The sequence below is a fragment of the Ovis aries genome, chromosome 2 (genome assembly GCF_016772045.2).
Source record: "Ovis aries strain OAR_USU_Benz2616 breed Rambouillet chromosome 2, ARS-UI_Ramb_v3.0, whole genome shotgun sequence".
In the NCBI taxonomy this organism is placed as follows: Eukaryota; Metazoa; Chordata; class Mammalia; order Artiodactyla; family Bovidae; genus Ovis; species Ovis aries.
This window is the reverse complement of record NC_056055.1, coordinates 894157-913387: the sequence shown is the minus strand read 5'-3', so window position 1 is coordinate 913387 and position 19231 is coordinate 894157. Positions and strand designations below refer to the sequence as shown.

Here is a 19231-nt window from a genome sequence, read left to right as displayed (position 1 = left end):
TCCATCGCTCCCTCTGACCGCTGGTGTTCAGGTGGGAGGGTTGAAGTGGACGGTCACCCTCAGCACACGGCTTTCGACCCATGAGCATCCCGGAGCCCCTGCCTGGGGACACGCTGGCCTCCGGTCAATGGGCCTGGGGCTGACGGCCCCAGGGGTGCGAACAGGAAGCAACCTGTTTGTCCCGCCGCCCCTTCCCCTGTGGATCTAGAAGCTTCCTGAGCCAGTCTGGGGCCCATCGAGGTTCCAGGAGAAGCGGCAGGCAGGGCGGTCACCCAGCCTCCGGGGGGAGAACCCTGTACAGTTGTCAGAGACAAGCGTCCCCTCGAACCCACAACTGGGAACTTCCTTATTGTATGGAGACCTGTCCCCCCACCAAACACCTGCCGAAAGCATATCGGGAAAGTGTTAGAGAAGGCGTCAGAGGAGGCCTCCGGAAGCTCACTGAGCCGAGGCAGACGTGTGGCCTAGTGACCCCATGCTCCGCCTCGCGTGGGGTGGCCCTCAGCATGGGCCCAGAAAGTAAGAAATGGGGAGAGGCGTCCCACAGAGACACAGCTCAGACCCGGGGCCCAGCCCAGGGTGCAGAACACGCAGGGGACCTGGGCGTGCGCGTGAGGAGACAGCCAGGCACCAGACCCCGATTGTCCGGGCGTCCGCAGGTGTTCACACCACGCGGCTGGGAGGCCGACCCTGAATTTCTCCCAGTAACTGCGGGGGGAGGACCTGCTGAGTCAGCATGAGTCTGGGGCTCCTCACTCCCTCTTTCACTTCGGTACATTTTGCAACCAGCCCTTGTGCAGGTTTGAGTCTTTCCGTAAGGAAGTTTTTAAAGAAGAGGGTTCCTCCGTAAGAGTTCCGGAAACCCTCAAAGGCGGACGTGGCCTGAAGGGGCTGCTCTGCCTCCCCGGAGCCCGGCGGCCAGACCTCGGCCCGGCCACGCCGTGGCCCTGGTCTCCGAGCCAGCCTGAGCTCCCTGGTCCCTGCCGTGCCTGCCCGCGTCCCGGCTGGTGTCCCCTCTGCCAGGCAGGGCCCCGGGCTGCTCTCCCTGCCGCTGGGGTCCCCAGCGCATGACTCACGCCATCTCCTGTCTTGCCCCCAGCTTGTCGGGATGCCCGCGGGCCACGTCCGCCATGAAGAAGGCGAAACTGTCGGGAGAGCAGATGCTGACCATCCGGCAGCGGGCCAGCAACGGTAACAGCGCCCCTGCCCGGCCTCCCCCATCCTCCTGCCCCAGCCCCTCGTGCAGGGGGGCTCCGGTCACTCCCGCCTGTCCAGAGCCAGTCCACGGGGGGCGGCCTCCCAGGGAGCCGAGTCAGGGGTCCCCCGACCACATGCAGCCCGCCCCCTCCCCACTGTCCTCTGGGGCCCAGCCTTGCGCCTGTCTGTCCGTCCACACAGCCTCCTCCAGATGCTCCCCTGCAGGGGCACAGAGGCGCAGGCGGGAAGCCCAGGCGCACGCCAGGGCACCAGTCCAGTCCCGGTCTGTCCTTGCGGCCCCCAGATTCCACAGCGTTGGGTTCGCCTGCAGAACACTCAAGGCTGTGTTCTGACCCCCAGGCACTTCCAGGCCCCTGGGGCGTGGGCGTGGGCGCGGGCGGGGGCGGGGGGAGCCCCCTGGTCAGTTTCCCGCGGGGCCCTGTCTTGGCCTCCTCCTACAGGGGGTCCCTGATCAGGGCCCTCTTCCCGCGCGGTCCCTGGGCGCTGTGTTTTCCCAGTTTGTGTGTTGTCCTCTTGGAGACATCACGGTTTAAGAGGCACCAGGCAGGGCTGTGGTGCCACCTGGGGTCCTGGGCACGAGGAGGCCGTGACAGGCCTCCGTCTTAAGCCCCGTCTTAGGGCTGCTGGCCAAGAGTCCAGTGTTAACGGACCAGCACATGCGTTAAACAAGGACGTCTCTGCAACAAACACACAGACGGGTGTGCTGACCACAGCCCGGTGGCCCAGGCTCAAGGGGCTTGACCACGCGTGTCCGCGGGAGGGCCGGTCCTCGGCCACCGGGCAGTGCTTGTGTGTGATCCCGGGCTGAGGTTCTGCGCGCATTGGTGAGCAGAGCTCAGCGCGACTGCGATCGGGAGTCCGCAAAGTGACCCGTGAGAGCCTCCCCTTCCAGACCCCTCGGGGGGACTCTGGGGAGTGGGGCTCGGGCAGAGCAGGTTTTCTGTGGGAGTCGTGCATCCAGGCTCTGGGCGAGGCGCCTCCCTGACTCTGTGTCCCCAGAGGCGCGGTCACCCTGGGCTAGAGGCCTGGGCACATCACAGGAGCCCGGCCCCCAGGACAGGGCGGCAGTGGAGCCCGGCCCCTCCTCCTCCACTTCCTGGGCTGGGGTCCAGGCAGACCAGGATCCAGCCCTGCCTCATGCTGGCCTGATGGGGCTGGGAGCCCTAGCCACCATCTGGAAGCTGCCGGCACTCACTGGACATTCATTTTCGGTTCTGAGGATGGCTCAAGGGGCGCAGAGACAACGGTCCTCAACATGGGCCCCGTCACCCACCAGGAAGGCACCCAGGGCCATGATGCCTCACCCAAAGTCTTGGTCCCATGAGGCCCACGTCTGTTCAAGGCGGCTGCGGGCTCGAGACGCAGGACCAGCTGGACAGGAGCCTTCAGACCAGCCCACCAGCCTGACGGAGCCGGTCTAGAGACTCCAAGGTCACCAAGGAAAGCCACATCCACTGAGCTCTTTCCGAAATGTTTAGCATGACATCTCACCTGCAAACGACCCTGGAGCTAAAGCAGAAATTCTTCTGCAAACTGACGTGAGCCCGCACCCGCTTCTGACTCTGATAGATGGAGCAGGGCAGACACAGCGAGGAGCGGGGTGAGCAGGTCTGCACACCGCAGGAGGAGCCTCCCGCCGGGAGGGCGGCCGGAGCTTGGGGAGGCCCCAGCTGGCGTCTCTCCTGTGGGATGTCTGACCCTCGGAATCCTCCTTCCGCGTCTCTCCTGTGGGACGTCTGACCCTCGGAATCCTTCCGTGTCGGCCAAGCGCTGCTGGGAACCAGAAAGGGCGGGTGCCACGTGGGCGAGGAGCCCAGGCTTCATCTGGCTGGACGCCCAACTCCAGGCCCAGCCCAGGTCAACGGGGTCGCCCTCAGGGGTCTCCGTCGGCTCATCTCTGCATCCGAGCTCAGCGCCGTGACTCCAGATTTCGGAACATGTCTTCCTGCTGTAGGTTCTCTCACACACTTGTCCACAGACAAGGACCTTGGGAGCCCAGGTCACCTGGCGATGAAGCTGCAGAGTCAGGTCAAACCCGGGTCTCCCCAAGCCCAGTCCGTGCCGAGCCCGGCCTGACAGTCCGCTCTCTCCACACCTGTCGGGGCGCCTTTTCTGCCAGGACTAGAGGCATTTCCTACTGAACCCAGAGCCAAGCACATCACTCTGCAGATAAACGGCCTCATCCCTGTGTGTCTGACCCAAGGGCAGGACTCAGGAGATTCTTTTGGGGGCTAGGGGTCAGTGGTCACTGCCCACGTCAGCCACACCTGCCCTCCGCAGTTGAAGGCATGGCCCCTGCGGTGTGTGAGGAAGAGACAACCTCTCACTCTCTTCTCTTGAGCATCCGGAGGGTACGCCTTGTCCAAGGTCACTCCGTGGGCAGGCCCGCCCAAAGCCCCAGGCTGGCTCGGGCCAGCAGCTCTGTCCTCAGTCCAGGCGTTCCCCCCCAGGCGTTCATCTGAACGGGAAGGAGCACGTCTGAGGGTCCCAAAGCCTCTTTCCGGTTCTAAAACCCAGTGTTCCCTCTTTCCTTTTGAAGTTTAGAGAAGAGCCTGCTCCAGCCTCGTCCCCCAAAGCCCGTCACTGTTCTGAGTGACCCCGTGTTGTCTGGGTAGCTGGAGCCCCGCACAGTTATCGGGGTCTCCTCTGGGACCCCCCGCACATTCACTGCGGGCCTGTGAGCCTCCCTCCCGGGAGCTGTGCGGCAGGGGCTTTGGTTTTCCTGTTGTTTGGCGTGGTTTTGGTCAAGCGTTCAGGAGAGAAGGTGGAGGAGGGCCTGGCAACCCACTCTAGCATCCCTGCCTGGAGAATCCCCACTGAGCCTGGCGGGCTGCAGTCCATGGGGTCAGGAGGGAGGGAAACGAAAGAGCTGCCCCCTCCCCTCGTGCCTGCTGTCAGGGCACTGAGCTGAGGGAAGGACCCCCTCCCCTGCCTGCAGCTCTGCCCGGGGATGTTGTGCACCGATCCATTTATATCATCAACAGCCCGAGCCTGACATTCTCCGTCACCTAGAAGGAAAAGGAAACTCAGAGGGGTGAGGGGGGAGCAAAGGCAGGTGACTTGGGAGGGAACCAGAGCCGGCTCACCGCCGGCCAGGGCCCCGCTCTGCCCAGGAGGGCTGAGGGGACCTGGCCCTCTCTCCCCTCCGGGAGGGGGCTTCCAAGCTGGGCTCTCATGCCCTGGGGTTCTCAGGGGTGACCTGGGCTCTGAGGGGCGACCTGGGGCTCTGAGGGGTAACCTGAGGCTCTGAGGGGTAATCTGGGCCTCTCAGGGGTGACCTGGGCCTCTCAGGGGTGACCTGGGGCTCTGAGGGGCGACCTGGGGCTCTGAGGGTGACTTGGGCTCTGAGGGGCGACCTGGGGCTCTGAGGGGCAATCTGGGCTCTGAGGGGCAATCTGGGCTCTGAGGGGCGCCCTGGCCTCTCAGGGGTGACCTGGGCTCTGAGGGGCGACCTGGGGCTCTGAGGGGTAACATGAGGCTCTGAGGGGCGACCTGGGGCTCTGAGGGGCGACCTGGGGCTCTGAGGGTGACTTGGGCTCTGAGGGGCGACCTGGGCTCTGAGGGGTGACCTGGGGCTCTGAGGGGCGACCTGGGCTCTGAGGGGTGACCTGGGGCTCTGAGGGGTGACCTAGGCCTCTCAGGGGTGACCTGGGCCTCTCAGGGGTGACCTGGGCTCTGAGGGTGACCTGGGCTTTGAGGGGTGACCTGGGCTCTGAGAGGTGACCTGGGCTCTCGGGGGTGACCTGGGGGCACACTCCCATGGAGGGCCATGGGAACTTCCCTACCAGACCCTCAAATTCCCCCTGACTCTCCAGAGTTTGACAGACAGAGAACCTACCGGTCATGGGCCTGCCCTTCCCCCCACCGCAGTCCCCGCTGTCAGCTAAGACAGGACTCACCTGAACCGAAGCGCTCCTGAATGCTGGGCTCCTGAGGGCGCATCCGGGAGGCAGAGGGCAGGGGAAGGGGGAGCAGGGCTGAGCTCAAGCGGAGAGAGGGAGGCAGCCTGTGCTGGTCAGTGCATCCACACACCGCCCCCCGCTTCCATCCACCATCCACCATCCACACGCCTACTAACCTCCTAGACCGAAACTCAGAGGCACGAGGGCTGTCTCCATGGGGGCCCAGGCTAGTGTTTTTATTGGGTTTAAAGTGAAGATGACCTCCATTGGAAGGTTGATCTGATGTGCAAATTGTTTTGATAATGAAACCTGATTTGCCACTTAATTTACACAGTAGATTGTTTTCATAAATTAAGCACTTGACTCAAGGGTTTGATGGAAATATACTGAAGATACTCTGCAACATACAATTTTCTAGAAATATATACATTTTTGACAACTATTTAACGTCACAAGAAAAAGCTTTAGGTGACAATTTTAGGACTTGTGAGGAAGAGGTGTGTCTTTTGTTAATTTTTTAATTCAAAGTATTGAAGCCCACTGCACTAGAGCAGATGCAATATTTTTCCTTTTAGCTATTTTTTTAGCTCCCATGACCGGGTCAGCAGGACAAAACCAGTTTGCTCTACTTTGCAGCCAGAGCAGAGACGTGCCTGCAGAGGCCTGGTGCTGGTGGGCCGCTCGGACGGCGGCATCTGGCGCTTTTCTTTGGCCCCTGTCTGGCAAGTCTCACTGAAGGTCAGGCATCTGACATACAGTTGATTTCTTAGAGCCACTGTGTCTGACAGGGACCATTTGTGATGCAAGCATTTGGGGTTTTGAGGGATTAAGGAGAGTAGTCATCACCGGACTGGTAAGTAGCAGATATGGATTCAGATTCCGGGTCTGTCTGTCATGTTTGGAAAGCCAGCCTTAAACCCCAGACTGCTAACCCTCTCATCAGGGCAGCTCAGAAACGCCTCCAGACTTCAGGACGTCTACAGGTCACATGGTCTCTGTCCGCTGCGTAGATGCTGGTTTTCCATGAAAGTCGAAGAAAATGTGATAACTGATGGATGCTCTTTGATGGAAGTTCAAAACAGTGAAACAGGCTCCTAAGATTTCACCTATATTCCAGAGAGACCACATTCTCATCTCATGACTTTATCAAAATTCTTCTAGTTCCCTTTTGCCAGAATTTGGCCCCAAGACTCTTTCCTTGGGCTCCAGAATCTCTGCAGATGGTGACTGCAGCCGTGAAATTAAAAGACACTTGCTTCTTGGAAGAAAAGCTATGACCAACCTAGACAGCAGAGACATTATTTTGCAGACAAAGGTCCGTCTAGTCAAAGCTATGGTTTTCCCAGTAGTCATGTATGGATGTGAGAGTTGGACTAGAAAGAAAGCTGAGCACCGAAGAATTGTTGCTTTTGAACTGTGGTGTTGGAGAAGACTCTTGAGAGTCCCTTGGACTGCAATGAGATCTAACCAGTTCATCCTAAATGAAATCAGTCCTGAATATTCATTGGAAGGACTGATGCTGAAGCTGAAACTCCAATCCTTTGGCCACCTGATGTGAAGAACTGGCTCACTGGAAAAGACTCTGATGCTGGGAAAGATTGAAGGCAGGAGGAGAAGGGGAGGACAGAGGATGAGATGGTTAGATGGCATCACCGACTCAATGGACATGAGTTTGAGTAAACTCCAGGAGTTGGTGATGGACAGGGAGGCCTGGCGTGCTGCAGTCCATGGGGTCTCAAAGAGTCAGACATGACTGAGCTACCAAACTGAGCCCCAAGACAAAAGTGCTGACATGCTGGAGTATCTCACAGGCTTCGCTGTATTTGAAGTACCATTGATAGAGCATCCTGACAAGCCAATCAGGCAAGTTCAATGGAAATCCGAGGCATGCTGGTCTTCCCGCCGTTCCCTGGGTCTTGTAACAGTGTTGTGGTCTTCAGACTGCCAGCCCCGAAGTGGATTGTTCCACTGACAATCACACTCACACACTCACGACTCAAGGGAAACATGAATCTCGGATTGGATACAGGCAGATGCATAGCTCGCTTTTCACCCTTCTTATCACGAATTATCCAAACCCTGGTCTCTTGATCAAGCGGCTCTGAGGGTCACAGAGGGTGGTTCCCTGGGACGAGCTCCACCGGCCTCATGTACAGACCCCAGCATCAGGGACCTTCCTGACACGCAGTCACGTCTGCTCACTGACACTCGCATGTTACATGCAAGTAAAAATCAGACGTTTTATTTTCCCTGTGAGAGAAGACTGCTTCATCTTTACCCACGCATCCTTACCGAGAGGGTCAGAGCTGCTACCTAAGGGGCCTTGGGGAGACGTGCCCCGCAGCAAGCATCAGAGCCTGCCGCAGTGCCTTCAGCCAGTGTGAATCCGAAAGAAGATCACTAAATCTGCAAAGGCAGCTGGGCCTCAGGGGTCGGGGAATAGAGGCGGATTCTCTGTGATTCTTAGAAAAATGTGATAGCCCGCTCTTCACACGGCTGGTCTTCAGCTGAAGCAGCAAAGCACACCTGGAGAAGAGAAGACTTTAAATTGTCCAAACCTAAAAAACAAGAAGTACAACCTGGAGAGCTTGTCCAAAAGTCTGAACAGAAACCCACTGAGAAAATCTGACCTTCACAGCCCAAAGATCCAGGCAGGGTCGTGGCGCTTCCGCAGGTTTCCCGTGAGGTGTGCTCGCTGCGCCTGGATGGGTAGGGACTTCGAGGAAGTGAAACTGTTAGTTGCTTGCTCATGTCCGACCCTTTTCAACCCCATGGACTGTAGCCCACCAGGCTCCTCTGTCCATGGAATTCTCCAGGCAGGAATACTGAAGTGGGTAGCCATGCCATTCTCCAGGGGATCTTCCCAACCCGGGGATTGAACCATGGTCTCTTGCACTGCAGGAGGGTTCTTTACCACCTCAGCCGCCAGGGAAGCCCTTTAAGGAACGTAAAGGAAGGTCCTGGCAAATCCTCATTACATGGTAAATTAACTCATGATTTAGTTGCTTTACAAGTCAGGATTTTTATGCACTTATCTTGATTATTTTTATGCATCCTTACCTTGAGCTGTACCTGACCTTCAGCTACAGAAGAATAACATTGGCCATGGCTTTGATGGAGACCTCCCAAGTGGCTGCTTTTGCATACGCTAACTCAGCTGACCCTAGCTCCTGATTTTGAGGGATTTCCATAAAGGCCTGGTCACAGACTCAGAGGGGGAAACAGCGGCCCGCCGCTGAGAAGGCGTAGACCTCGCTTCTGTACTGGCAGCATCGTCTATTGTGTCCTTGGGCTGTTTTTCGGGAGCATTTGGTGAAAAGGCACATTTCGTTGCTGACCCTCTGGACCCTGTAAGAGGCTGCAGAGAAGCGCCTTGCAGACCGAAGGGGCTGATGAGGGCCATGGACACGGGGTCCCCGGGTCACGGTGGGAGTGTGGCCGAGGGAGGGGGGGCGCTTGAGACCACCTCACCCGTGAGGCTGACTTTCCCACCTGAGACAGATCCGTGGGAGAAACAGTTGGGAAGGAAGGGTAATTAAAGGGAAATCAAGCTGAGCGCAACGACACGTCCCGCCTGATCACATTCACAAGGAAACATGATGTCCTAGAAGAAATGGGCTCCTCCAGAGGAGGATGTTTTACTCTCTTGAGTCTTTTTTTCCTTCATTTCACTACAAACAGCAGCGAAGACCCGAACCCCTTCTTGCTCTTTTCTCGATTCCTGGGCGCTGGCGCCGGTGCAGCGTGCACAGGGTTTCTGGGTTGTCAGAGGCCCTCCGTTTGGGGCAGACTGGACCCCTCTCTCTGCAGAGCTGGACAGCGGCCCCCAGTGTCCCCCAGGTGTCGGGCAAGTGATGGGAGTGGCTCTCCTGCACTCTGCCTGCGGGATTTCTGCTCTCCCCTGGGGGCTCCCAACCACAGGAGACCAGGGCAAGCACCACGAGGGCCAGGGCCTTTCTGACCCCGGCGAAGCCTCGCAGCAGCAGCTGGCTGGGAGACCTGGCCTCTAACGCGCCCCTAGGCACTCCGACGTTCCTCCCTGCAGCCCACCCGGGCCCCCTCAGGAGCTGGTGCCCACAGTGCCCTCCTGGCCTCCCCGAACTCTGCCCCACAAAGCCCCACAAGCTGGCCCTTCAGATGAGGGGTGTGCCCAGCAGTCAGGGTCGGTATTCCGGGAGCTTCTGAGACCACCACCTGGAGCCGGTCGCTGCGCCTCCCACAAGAGCGCCCGCTCAGCACCCAGCAAGTCAGGGCTTCGGTCGTGTGTGTGTGTGTGTGTGTGTGTGTGTGTGTGTGTGTGTGTGTGTGTGTGTGGAGTCTCATCTGCAGAACCCCAGCTTGGGGGGGTTGCGCCCTGCTGTCTTCTTTTTAGATACAGCAGCCGCCTGGCTCCTTCTGAGAGTCGGGGGAGAAGGGGGTGGGGGGACAGAGAGGCAGACCACACGCGGAGCAGACAGGTCACGGCCAGAGCCGGGGACACCCACGCCCAGGACACGGGGTGACTGCCGGGTTCAGAGGGCACACTCGCAGGCTCTGGTGGACCGTCTCAGTTTTCGCTGAAGATGAAAACTTTCCGTTTGTGAGGGTCTGTGACCCCCAGCTGCTTCCCCGGTTTGTAGGTGCCATCACTGTGAGGATGGCAGTGGGGACGAGAAGACCCACAACCCACGACCGTTTCGTTTTCATTCAAGAGTCTGTTTTCCCAGCAAACTGGGCTCCCCGTCTGGAGGAGTGACGGTGCCCCAGTCCTCCCCATGGCGGCCCTGGGCCCAGCGTCTCTGACCCCCCGTCCTCCCCGCAGCGGCCCCGGGCCCAGCGTCTCTGACCCCCCGTCCTCCCCGCAGCGGCCCCGGGCCCAGCGTCTCTGACCCCCCGTCCTCCCCGCAGCGGCCCTGGGCCCAGCATCTCTGCTCCCCCCGTCCTCCCCACAGCGGCCCCCGGGCCCAGCATCTCTGACCCCCCGTCCTCCCCGCGGCGGCCCCCGGCCCACGTCTCTGACCCTCCCGTCCCTGCAGGCATAGAGAATGATGAGGAAATCAAGCAGCTGGACGAGGAGATCAAGGAGCTGAACGAGTCCAACTCACAGATGGAGGCTGATATGATCAAGCTCAGAACTCAGGTAACAGTTTCTGAGGCCCCCAATCGAGCCTCCAGGCCCCCAGAGGGCGTGCATCCCCTAGTCTTAGCCCAGTCTTCCTTACTCTTTCACCCTTTTCTTGGTCTTTTATTGAGGCGATTTCGGTGGCAAACTTTGCTGCCACTGCAAGGCCCCTGCTGGACTAGTGTTCGCTCGTCTCGGAGTTTCAGTGAAGCGTGGTTCCCAGCAGTGGGTCCTGAGGGTCTCCTGTCCCTGCATGGGGAGAGCTCATCCCCTGGATGCCAAAGCTGGGCCGCCCATCCCTGGGATCCCGGCCTGCCTGTGTCCACGCAGACTCCCGGCAAGGCTGCTGGGCGGGCCAGGTCCGGTCTCCACCGAGCCCCTGCCGGAGGCCTGAGCCCAGGTGCCTCGTCCTGACCCCGCCATGTGCCCGCAGCGGCCACACAAGACGTGAGCACATCAGGCCACATGTGTGGCCTGCAACGGCTGAGCTGAGGCTGCAGAGCTGCAGGTCCAGGGCGCCCAGCTCAGCTGACCACAGGACTGTGCCTCACGAGGCTCCGGGGTGGGACACCCCCGGTGTGGTCACAGGTGACACTGGGGGTCCCCGTCCTGCTTGGACCCCCCCTCCCCGTGGTCAGGTCCCCCCTCCCCAGCCGTCCCCTCCGGGACGCTCACAGCCTTTCTGGGACCCTCCCTACACATCCAGGGACAGGCCGCTGCTGGTCCTTGCCCCCCGGGGGCACAGCCTCTCCAGGGTGGGAAGGTTGGAGACCCCACCACCTGGCTTTCTGGTGCCCCCATGCCCCGCCGCCCTCACAGCGCCAGTGACACCCAGGAAGGGAGGGGGCTTTGCCGCTGTGCTGTGACCGGTGCTGAAGGCAGAGCTCAGCGGGGTCCCCTGACCACACTGGACACCCAGTGATGGTTACGAGGCAAAGGTCGTGGCGCCTGCCACCCCACCCCCAACCTGGGACCCAGACCACCCGAGCCTCACCCTTACCTGTGTTACCTGTGGGCTCCATGTGAGCTTTCAGTGCAAAAGCAGGCTCTGGTTCTGCTGCTTCAAAGGCATGAATGTCAGTCTGGCCTGCATTTTACTCCTGCAGAGGCTGCGGGAGACCAGGGTCCCTGCAGGGTCCCTGCAGGGTCCTGGGTCCCGAGCTCAGAAGAGCTCAGTGGTCTCTCCATCAGAAGTGCTCAGGACAGGCGCTTCCCTGGGGGTCCAGTGCCAGGACTCGGCATTTCCAAGGCAAGGGGCACAGGTTCAGTCCCTGGTCAGGGAACTAAGAGCCCTAAAGCTTGGTGGCTTGGCAAAAAAAAAAAAAAAATTCAAGTGTAGAGTTATGTATACGTTTTGTCTCATCAAATCAGTGATTGCTCAGCTCTGTGGACGTCTCTAACACGTCTCAGCTCTATCCTGAGCCCGGGCGAGAGGTCGTGCACGCATGCACACACTGTCCTCAGGTCCGCGTCCCTCCGCTGCAGGAAGCCTGCTGCTCGTCACACAGGTAGACGAGGACGCTCCCAATAGCAGGGGGCCTGTCCCCAGGCTGAGGACCTTGAGCTGAGAGCACGGGGCTCCTGACCCGCAGGACAGGCTGCCTCCAGCCCCTCCCCAAGCCCCGGGTGCCCCGCACGGAGAGCCGGGCCATTCCTCCATCACAGCAGCCTTGGCCTCTCCCGGGCTGCATGCTGCCAGGCACCCAGTACCCGCCAGGCGCCCAGTGCCCACGGCTCCTCCCTGCTACTGGGAGCCCCGCTGCAGTGCGGTCAGCCCCTCCACCCCGAGGGGCCAGCCACGGGGGATGCTGACCCCCTGGCAGCACTCTGCCCGCCCCCCGTTCCACCTCTGAGCAGTTCCTGGGGAGCTGGCTTTTCCTCTGAATGCTGCTGGGTCAGAAGCTCAGGACAACGAGTGTCCTTCCACGGGAAATACTCTCACCTAGAGACGTGCCTACTGACAAGTGTTATTGCTCTTGAATCCACAAAGAGCCAGATCTTGCCTGGCAAACCTGGGAAAGCTGAAGTCAGGGACTCCCTTAGACCCCAGCTGCTTGGGATCCTTGGATGTGAGCAGGGACATCCTACCTGAGAAATCAGAGTTTAGAGCTGATGAGCAGAGATTCGGATAATTCAGGGCAATCGGTGGTTGCCATTTGGAGGCACCAGGCTGTGAGCCTGGCGTACGGCAGACAGTCCTGTTTCCATGCATCCCCTCTGAGGCCAGCTTGGGGACCCACAGAGCCCAGCACACACGCTGTGGCCTCCAGGAGCTCCCTGTTTGGTTCTGTCGCTGAGGGTCCCTCAGCTCCCTTTGCAGAGCGGGCAGCTCTCCAGCCTGCTGTGCAGTAAGTGAGGACTGGTTGTCTGGCGGCAGGCGGAGGCCAGGAGGCTCCACAGCAATGGTTACGTTCTCTCTGGGAGGTTAGAGGAAGGGAGAGCGGTCAGGAAGCCATGCCAGACCCTTCTCTCAGGTAGGGAGGCAGTGACACCATACAGGCCGCTTAGGACCCCTGCCTCATGACTACGAAGAGGATCAGTTCTGTCGCTTAGTCATGTCCAACTCTTTGGGATCCCACGGACTGCAGCACGCCAGGCCTTTCTGTCCATCACTAACTCCCGGAGTTTTCTCAGACTCATGTCCACTGAGTCAGTGATGCCATCCAACCATCTCATCCTCTGTCATCCCCTTCTCCTCCTGCCTTCAATCTTTCCCAGCATCAGGGTCTTTTCTAATGAGTCAGTTCTTCAGATCAGGTGGCCAAAGGATTGCAGTTTCAGCTTCAGCATCAGTCCTTCCAATGAACATTCAGGACTGATTTTCTTTAGGATGAACCAGTTGGATCTCCAGTCCAAGGGGTCCAAGGGGCTCTCAAGAGTCTTCTCCAACACCACAGTTCAAAGGCATCAATCCCTTGGCGCTCAGCTTTCTTTATAGTCCAACTCTCACATCCATACATGACTCCTGGAAAAACCATAGCCTTGACTAGATGGACCTTTGTTGGCAAAGCAATGTCTTTGCTTTTTAATATGCTGTCTAGGTTAGTCATAGCTTTTCTTCCAAGGAGCAAGCATCTTTTAATTTCACGGCTGCAGTCACCATCTGTAGTGATTTTGGAGCCTCAAAAATAAAGTCTCCCACTGTTTCCATTGTTTCCTTATCTGTTTGCCATGAAGTATTGGGACCAGATACCATGATCTTAGTTTTCTGAATGTTGAGTTTTAAGCCAGCTTTTTCACTCTCCTTTTTCACTCTCATCAAGAGGTTCTTTAGTTCTTCTTCACTTTCTGCCATAAGGGTGATGTTATATGCATATCTGAGGTTATTGCTATTTCTCCTGGCAATCTTGATTCCAGCTTGTGCTTCATCCAGCCCAGTGTTTCTCATGATGTACTCTGCATATCAGTTAAATAAGCAGGGTGACAATATACAGCCTTGACGTACTCCTTTTCCTATTTGGAACCAGTCTGTTGTTCCATGTCCAGTTCTAACTATTGCTTCTTGACCTGCGTACAGATTTCTCAGGAGGCAGGTCAGGTGGTCTGGTATTCCCTTCTCTTGAAGAACTTTCCAGTTAGTTGTGATCCACACAGTCAAAATCTTTAGCGTAGTCAATAAAGCAGTTTTTTTTTTCTGGAGAGGATAGTGACTCACAAATAAACCAATATTTCAAGACTTCTCTGTGAAGTATTAGCTTCAGCCTTGCAAGGCAAGGAGATCCAACGAGTCCATTCTGAAGGAGATCAGCCCTGGGATTTCTTTGGAAGGAATGATGCTAAAGCTGAAACTCCAGTACTTTGGCCACCTCATGCGAAGAGTTGACTCATTGGAAAAGACTCTGATCCTGAGAGGGATTGAGGGCAGGAGGAGAAGGGGATGACAGAGGAGGAGATGGCTGGATGGCATCACCAACTCGATGGATGTGAGTCTGAGTGAACTCCGGGAGTTGGTGATGGACAGGGAGGCCTGGCGTCCTGCAATTCATGGGGTCACAAAGAGTTGGACACAACTGAGTGACTGAACCGAACTGAAGAAGAGGATGTGTTAGCCCCACATCCTAAGATACTAATCCAGATAGATCGTCCTGTCACGCCAGCAGAAAGGCCTGGGTGGCACAAGGCCAGTCCTCACACGATCGTCTGTGCACAGTGGCAAGAAGACCTTTTAAAAACTTCGTGAAAGCTGAGACAGCCTGGGAACCTAGCCCGCCTTCATGCACCGGCTCCTTTTCAGAGAGACCAGCTGTTAGGGTCCAGTTGCCAAATGCTCAAGTGTGAGGACTCAAAGCGCACGAAGTGACCCCTTCAGCGTCCAGGCTTTCACAGGGAAACCTCTGGCTTTGAGCGCAGAGGCTGCGCCCCCGCGTGGCGCCCGAGGCCCCGCGCTGGGGGCGGCTCGTGTTACATGCCCGAGGTCTGTGTTTCCAGATCACCACCATGGAGTCCAGCCTCAAGACCATTGAGGAGGAGAACAAGGTGATCGAGCAGCAGAACGAGTCGCTCCTGCATGAGCTCGCCAACCTCAGCCAGTCTCTGATCCACAGCCTCGCCAACATCCAGCTGCCGCACATGGTAAGTGACCGGCGCCGGGCGGAGGCCCCCGGGGCCGCGCGCAGTGCTCATCCTAGCCTAGCTGTCTGTCTGTTCTGTCCTCGTGGTTCTCAGAACTTGGATGCTTGCGGTTACCTCCCCCAAGCCATAACGTGAACCGCTCTGGTGGGGCTGATCGGTAAATCCCCTAAGGTTAAGCTGCTCTGAAAGGCCTTTTAAGTAAGATAAGGACAGTGGCGTTAGGCTGGGATACTATTTTATGCTGATGTGAATATCCTATTAAGAAAATAAAAGTTGCATATGAACTACTATTTAATATCTCGTAGGATCCAATCAATGAACAAAATTTTGATGCATACGTGACTACTTTGACGGACATGTATACAAATCAAGACCGTTATCAGAGCCCAGAAAATAAAGCTCTACTGGAAAATATAAAGCAGGCTGTGAGAGGAATTCAGGTCTGAACAGCTGCTGTAGTGGTGGAATCTTGCTTAAAAACGATGCCTCTTGTTCTTTGCTGCTGTAATTTACCAGAAAGTGTTCTATATTCATTTCTGTTTGAAACGGTGTTATGCTTACAAGACTTCATAATGATTTTCTGTCTTGCTTTAAAGATAGTACCTGCAGAATAGTTTTGGAATACATTCACATTTTTGTACGTTTTCATATAAGCTGACATAGTGTGACATGCCATGTAATGTTTATAGCTGCTGATGTATGCACATTTGGGGGTATATATATTTCTGAAGAGGTAAGCCGATCAAAATAAATAGAGTGTACATTCTTTTTAATGCTTTAGTGATTAAATGTTTAGTATTTTGAACTGAAATGGACACACACACACACACACAAACAGCTCTGAATGATCATTTGGTGGCCCCGCAGCCACTTTTTAGATGTTATCGTTTTGCCTCATGTTGGAGGATCTTACGGAATTTAAGAAATACATTTTGTGTGCATATTGTTTCATAGCAAGAATTGGTTGCAAAAAAATGCTTTATTTTTGAACAATGCTTGGAAATATTATGTGATTTTTTTGTTTGTTTGTTTTAGGAGGATGGTGTATGGTGGGGGCAATAAATGAGGTTTTTTGCATTCCAAGGAAATGGCATATGGATTAACTGTAAGAAATGAGATAAGTAATTTATTGTAAGACAACATCAAGCCATGGAAACTTGGCAGAAGATTCAAAGCAGCTTAAACAGCACTTTTAAATTAACTCCTGAGCGTTACATGGTGTGACGGTGGGACCTTCAGCTAAGACAGGGGCAGAGTAGAGGTGGACGACCCGAAGATTCCTCCTCCTCTCTCGGGCCGCTTTGGAGCAACCTTCTCCTCCCTCCCCGAGGGCTCCTCGCCCTCTGAACCGTCTGTTGCCCAACAGAATCCGTGTGTTTTCCTTTGCGCTCAAAGATCCTTTGAGACTCTCTTTCCCCTTCCACCTTATCCAGTTACCATTCCTGTTGTCGCTGTCGTGAGTTTCCCGTGGGGGATAAAGGCAGACGGCGTGCCAGTCCTCGCGTGACCGGGCTGAGCTGCGGGCCGGCCTGGGTGGGAAAGCGGCTCAGGCAAGCGCCCCGCCCAGCGCTGGCTTCGAGGAAGCCCGCGTCCTGCTCAGAGGCGGGCGCGCTGCACGGGCCGCCCTCCGGAGGCCCGCGGACCGAAGGTTCGCGTAGCCTTGTCCGCTCGGCGGTGACCTGCTCTAGAAACGAATGCCGTCAGATGGTGGGAGTAACTAAATGCCCTTCAGCACTTTCTTGCTTTACGCTAGATCATCTCAGACTCGTTTCCACCCTGGAGACTGACTGTTCCCCCGACGACCCGCACTCCGCGCTGCGTAAGACCGCTCTCCGCCGCCGCGCTCCCCTCTCCTCACGCGTCCCCGGGACGGCCTGTCGTGTTTTCGATTGCTGTTGACTTGATTTACATGTGATAGCATTCTCCCTTCCATGTCTTGATGTTATGCAGGAAGTACAAAAGTACTTTAAAATTTTGTTATGAAAAAAAAAAAAGATGGGTTTTGTAAAAATTAAAAAAAAATATTTTTAGCAGAACAGGACTTACAGGGTCATTGCCCCACAATGTGCCAGTCGACTATTTGCACTCACCTTGTCCCATGTATCCGTACGGAGGTGTGCAATTCCCGTGTCAGTAGCCTCGTGACGCTGACCCTGGAGGAATCTGAGGAGGCCTCCCCGCTGGCCTGATGATGCTACGACATTACAGGGGCCTCACCGCAAATGCTCTGATACAATACTCAACCTCGGTATATATATGTGTATAATACATGTACATCCCAGCGGCACTTTATACTGCTCACTGTACAAAAGCTTACAGTTTTCCAGGAGGACTTTACTACTTAGCTGGGAGAAGATTGTGTGATGACTCAGGCGCCGCAGCGCCTTCCCTGCGGGGCCCTCTTTCTGTTGCGTGATTCGTTGTAGCTGCCCTGCTCAGAATTGCCTTTTTGAGAGCTGAAGCCAGGTGCGCCTCGCCACCTGCGGCCACATATCCCGTCCGGGGCCCCAGCCTCCCCGCAGGCCCCCGTTGTTCGTATCGGCACATGCATCTCCCCGCCCCGTCGCTGTCTGCAGCTTCCTTGCCAGTTATAGTGATGCTTTCCGTAGCGTAATAGGTAGTATCAGTTTGGGATTCTAATTGTTCTCACCTATGTACAATGGAAAGGGGTTTTAAGCACAAATCTGCTGCTCATCTAACGTTGGTACATAATATCAAATCAAAGTTATCTGTGACTATTATATAGGGATCACAAAAGTGTCACATATTAGAATGCTGACCTTTCATATGGAATTATTGTGAGTCATCAGAGTTTATTTATTATAACTTATTGTTCATATTCATTTCTAAGTTAATTTAAGTAATCATTTATTAAGACAGAATTTTGTATAAATATTTATCGTGCTCTCTGTGGAACTGAAGTTTGATTTATTTTTGTACTACACGGCATGGGTTTGTTGACACTTTAATTTTGCTATAAATGTGTGGAATCACAAGTTGCAGTGATATTCATTTTTAAATTGTGAACTTTGTACAAATTTTGTCATGCTGGATGTTAACACATCTTACTCTAAATAAAAAAGGTGTTACCACATTTGTAGCACGAAGGGTCTCTAGCTGCGTGCGCACCTTCACTGAGTCAGGAAGCGCATGGGGTCTGGGCAGGGGGTCTTTCTCCCCAGCCACGGCCGCTCCTGCGACGACGTTGCTGCGGGCTGACCCGTCTACCCCGAGGTCCGTGAGCACAGATGAGACTGTTCCTGGAGGCACTGCCCCTGAGCTTGTCAGGAAGCCACGTGACACCTCTTGCCGTCACCCCTACTGTCTCGTCCTGAGGTCACGTCCGATGCAGGCGTCCCCCCAGAGCAGGGACATCCTCACAGATGCAGACGCCCCCCCTATGGACACGGCCATCACGCAGCATGCACCCACGTCCCAAGGTCCGCACCTGTCACAGATGTCCCCAGGCCTGGGGTGCAGAGGCTCATAGCTCTCCCGGCTGCCGCAGGGCCACCCCTCGCCCCTCGGCGCCGGGCGGCTCCCCGGCCTTCCTCTTGCTCCGAGACTCCACGGCCTCTGAGCCCATCTCCCAGCAGGTGTTGCCCGTATTTTACACCTGGCACTGGGTCAGCTGCACCAGGGCGGGTGGAGTGTGGGGTCCTGGGGGGATTTAGGGTCCCGCCACCCCGTCTCTTCAGACCATGGGGCGCACCTGTGAAACGGCGCGTCTTCAGGGTCGTGGAAGTTCAACAGATGGCGGGACATCGAGGGGCTGCTGTCGTGACTGAGATCTTTCAGCCTGGTGGTCAGAAGCATCTTGCCCTGAGAATCAGTGTAAACGTGATGGAGAACAGGTTAGCAAGGTCAGAAATCTTACAAAATTCTTGACCCAGTAATTCCAGATGTCCCTCCTAAAATGCCAGAACAACTGAAAATGCACTGAGATGAGTGAAACCAACCCCCAAGGTCCTAGTGCAGAGGGAGGTTGGAGCAGAAGAGATAAAGGCAACTTTCTGGAACACAATGGTGTTGCCAGAAACGACGGGCACAATTCCGCACTAACAGGATGCTTGTGATGGCGTGAACAGTACAGAAAGCAAATGACAAAGAGGTTACGAAGCAGCTGAGTGGCAACAAGGCTGGGTCACATCGGTGTATGTTAGTGGTTCCGGTGGTCTCACCAGCTCCCCGGGCCTGGGGAGGTGGGGGGGTCTGTCCAGTCCTTCTCTCCCCCTCAGCCCCGAGTAGCAAACCGAAGCTGGGGACCACTGGCCCTGGGAAGCCAAAGTCGGGGGCGGGGAGGCAGGTCAGAAGCCAGGGTCCCTCTAGTGAGAGTGGGGAGATGGGGCAGCAGCCCACACAGGTCCCGGGCCTCTGGTCTGAACCCGCCCTCCTGATGGATCTTGCCAGGCACGTACTAACAGGGCCGGCTGCGACC

The 19231-nt window shown here is 56.3% G+C and overlaps 1 protein-coding gene across 20 annotated transcripts in view; it reads left to right on the top strand.

Annotated features, from left to right (window-relative positions):
- MYT1L (myelin transcription factor 1 like) overlaps positions 1–17887 on the top strand; it is a 403728-nt gene extending 385841 nt beyond the window's left edge. For 10 of the 20 annotated variants that reach the window (XM_060410777.1, XM_042242758.2, XM_060410779.1 and 7 more), the window contains 5 exons: positions 1100–1191; positions 10136–10245; positions 14650–14793; positions 15099–15233; positions 15829–17887. In XM_060410777.1, coding sequence (XP_060266760.1) covers positions 1100–1191; positions 10136–10245; positions 14650–14793; positions 15099–15233; positions 15829–15855 — 508 coding nt within the window. In that variant the 3' untranslated portion in view covers positions 15856–17887. Of the gene's footprint in view, positions 1–1099; positions 1192–10135; positions 10246–14649; positions 14794–15098 lie in introns of all 20 variants that reach the window. The other 10 variants (XM_027964034.2, XM_042242763.2, XM_027964030.3 and 7 more) reach the window with 4 other exon arrangements.
- The last annotated feature ends 1344 nt before the right edge of the window (positions 17888–19231 follow it).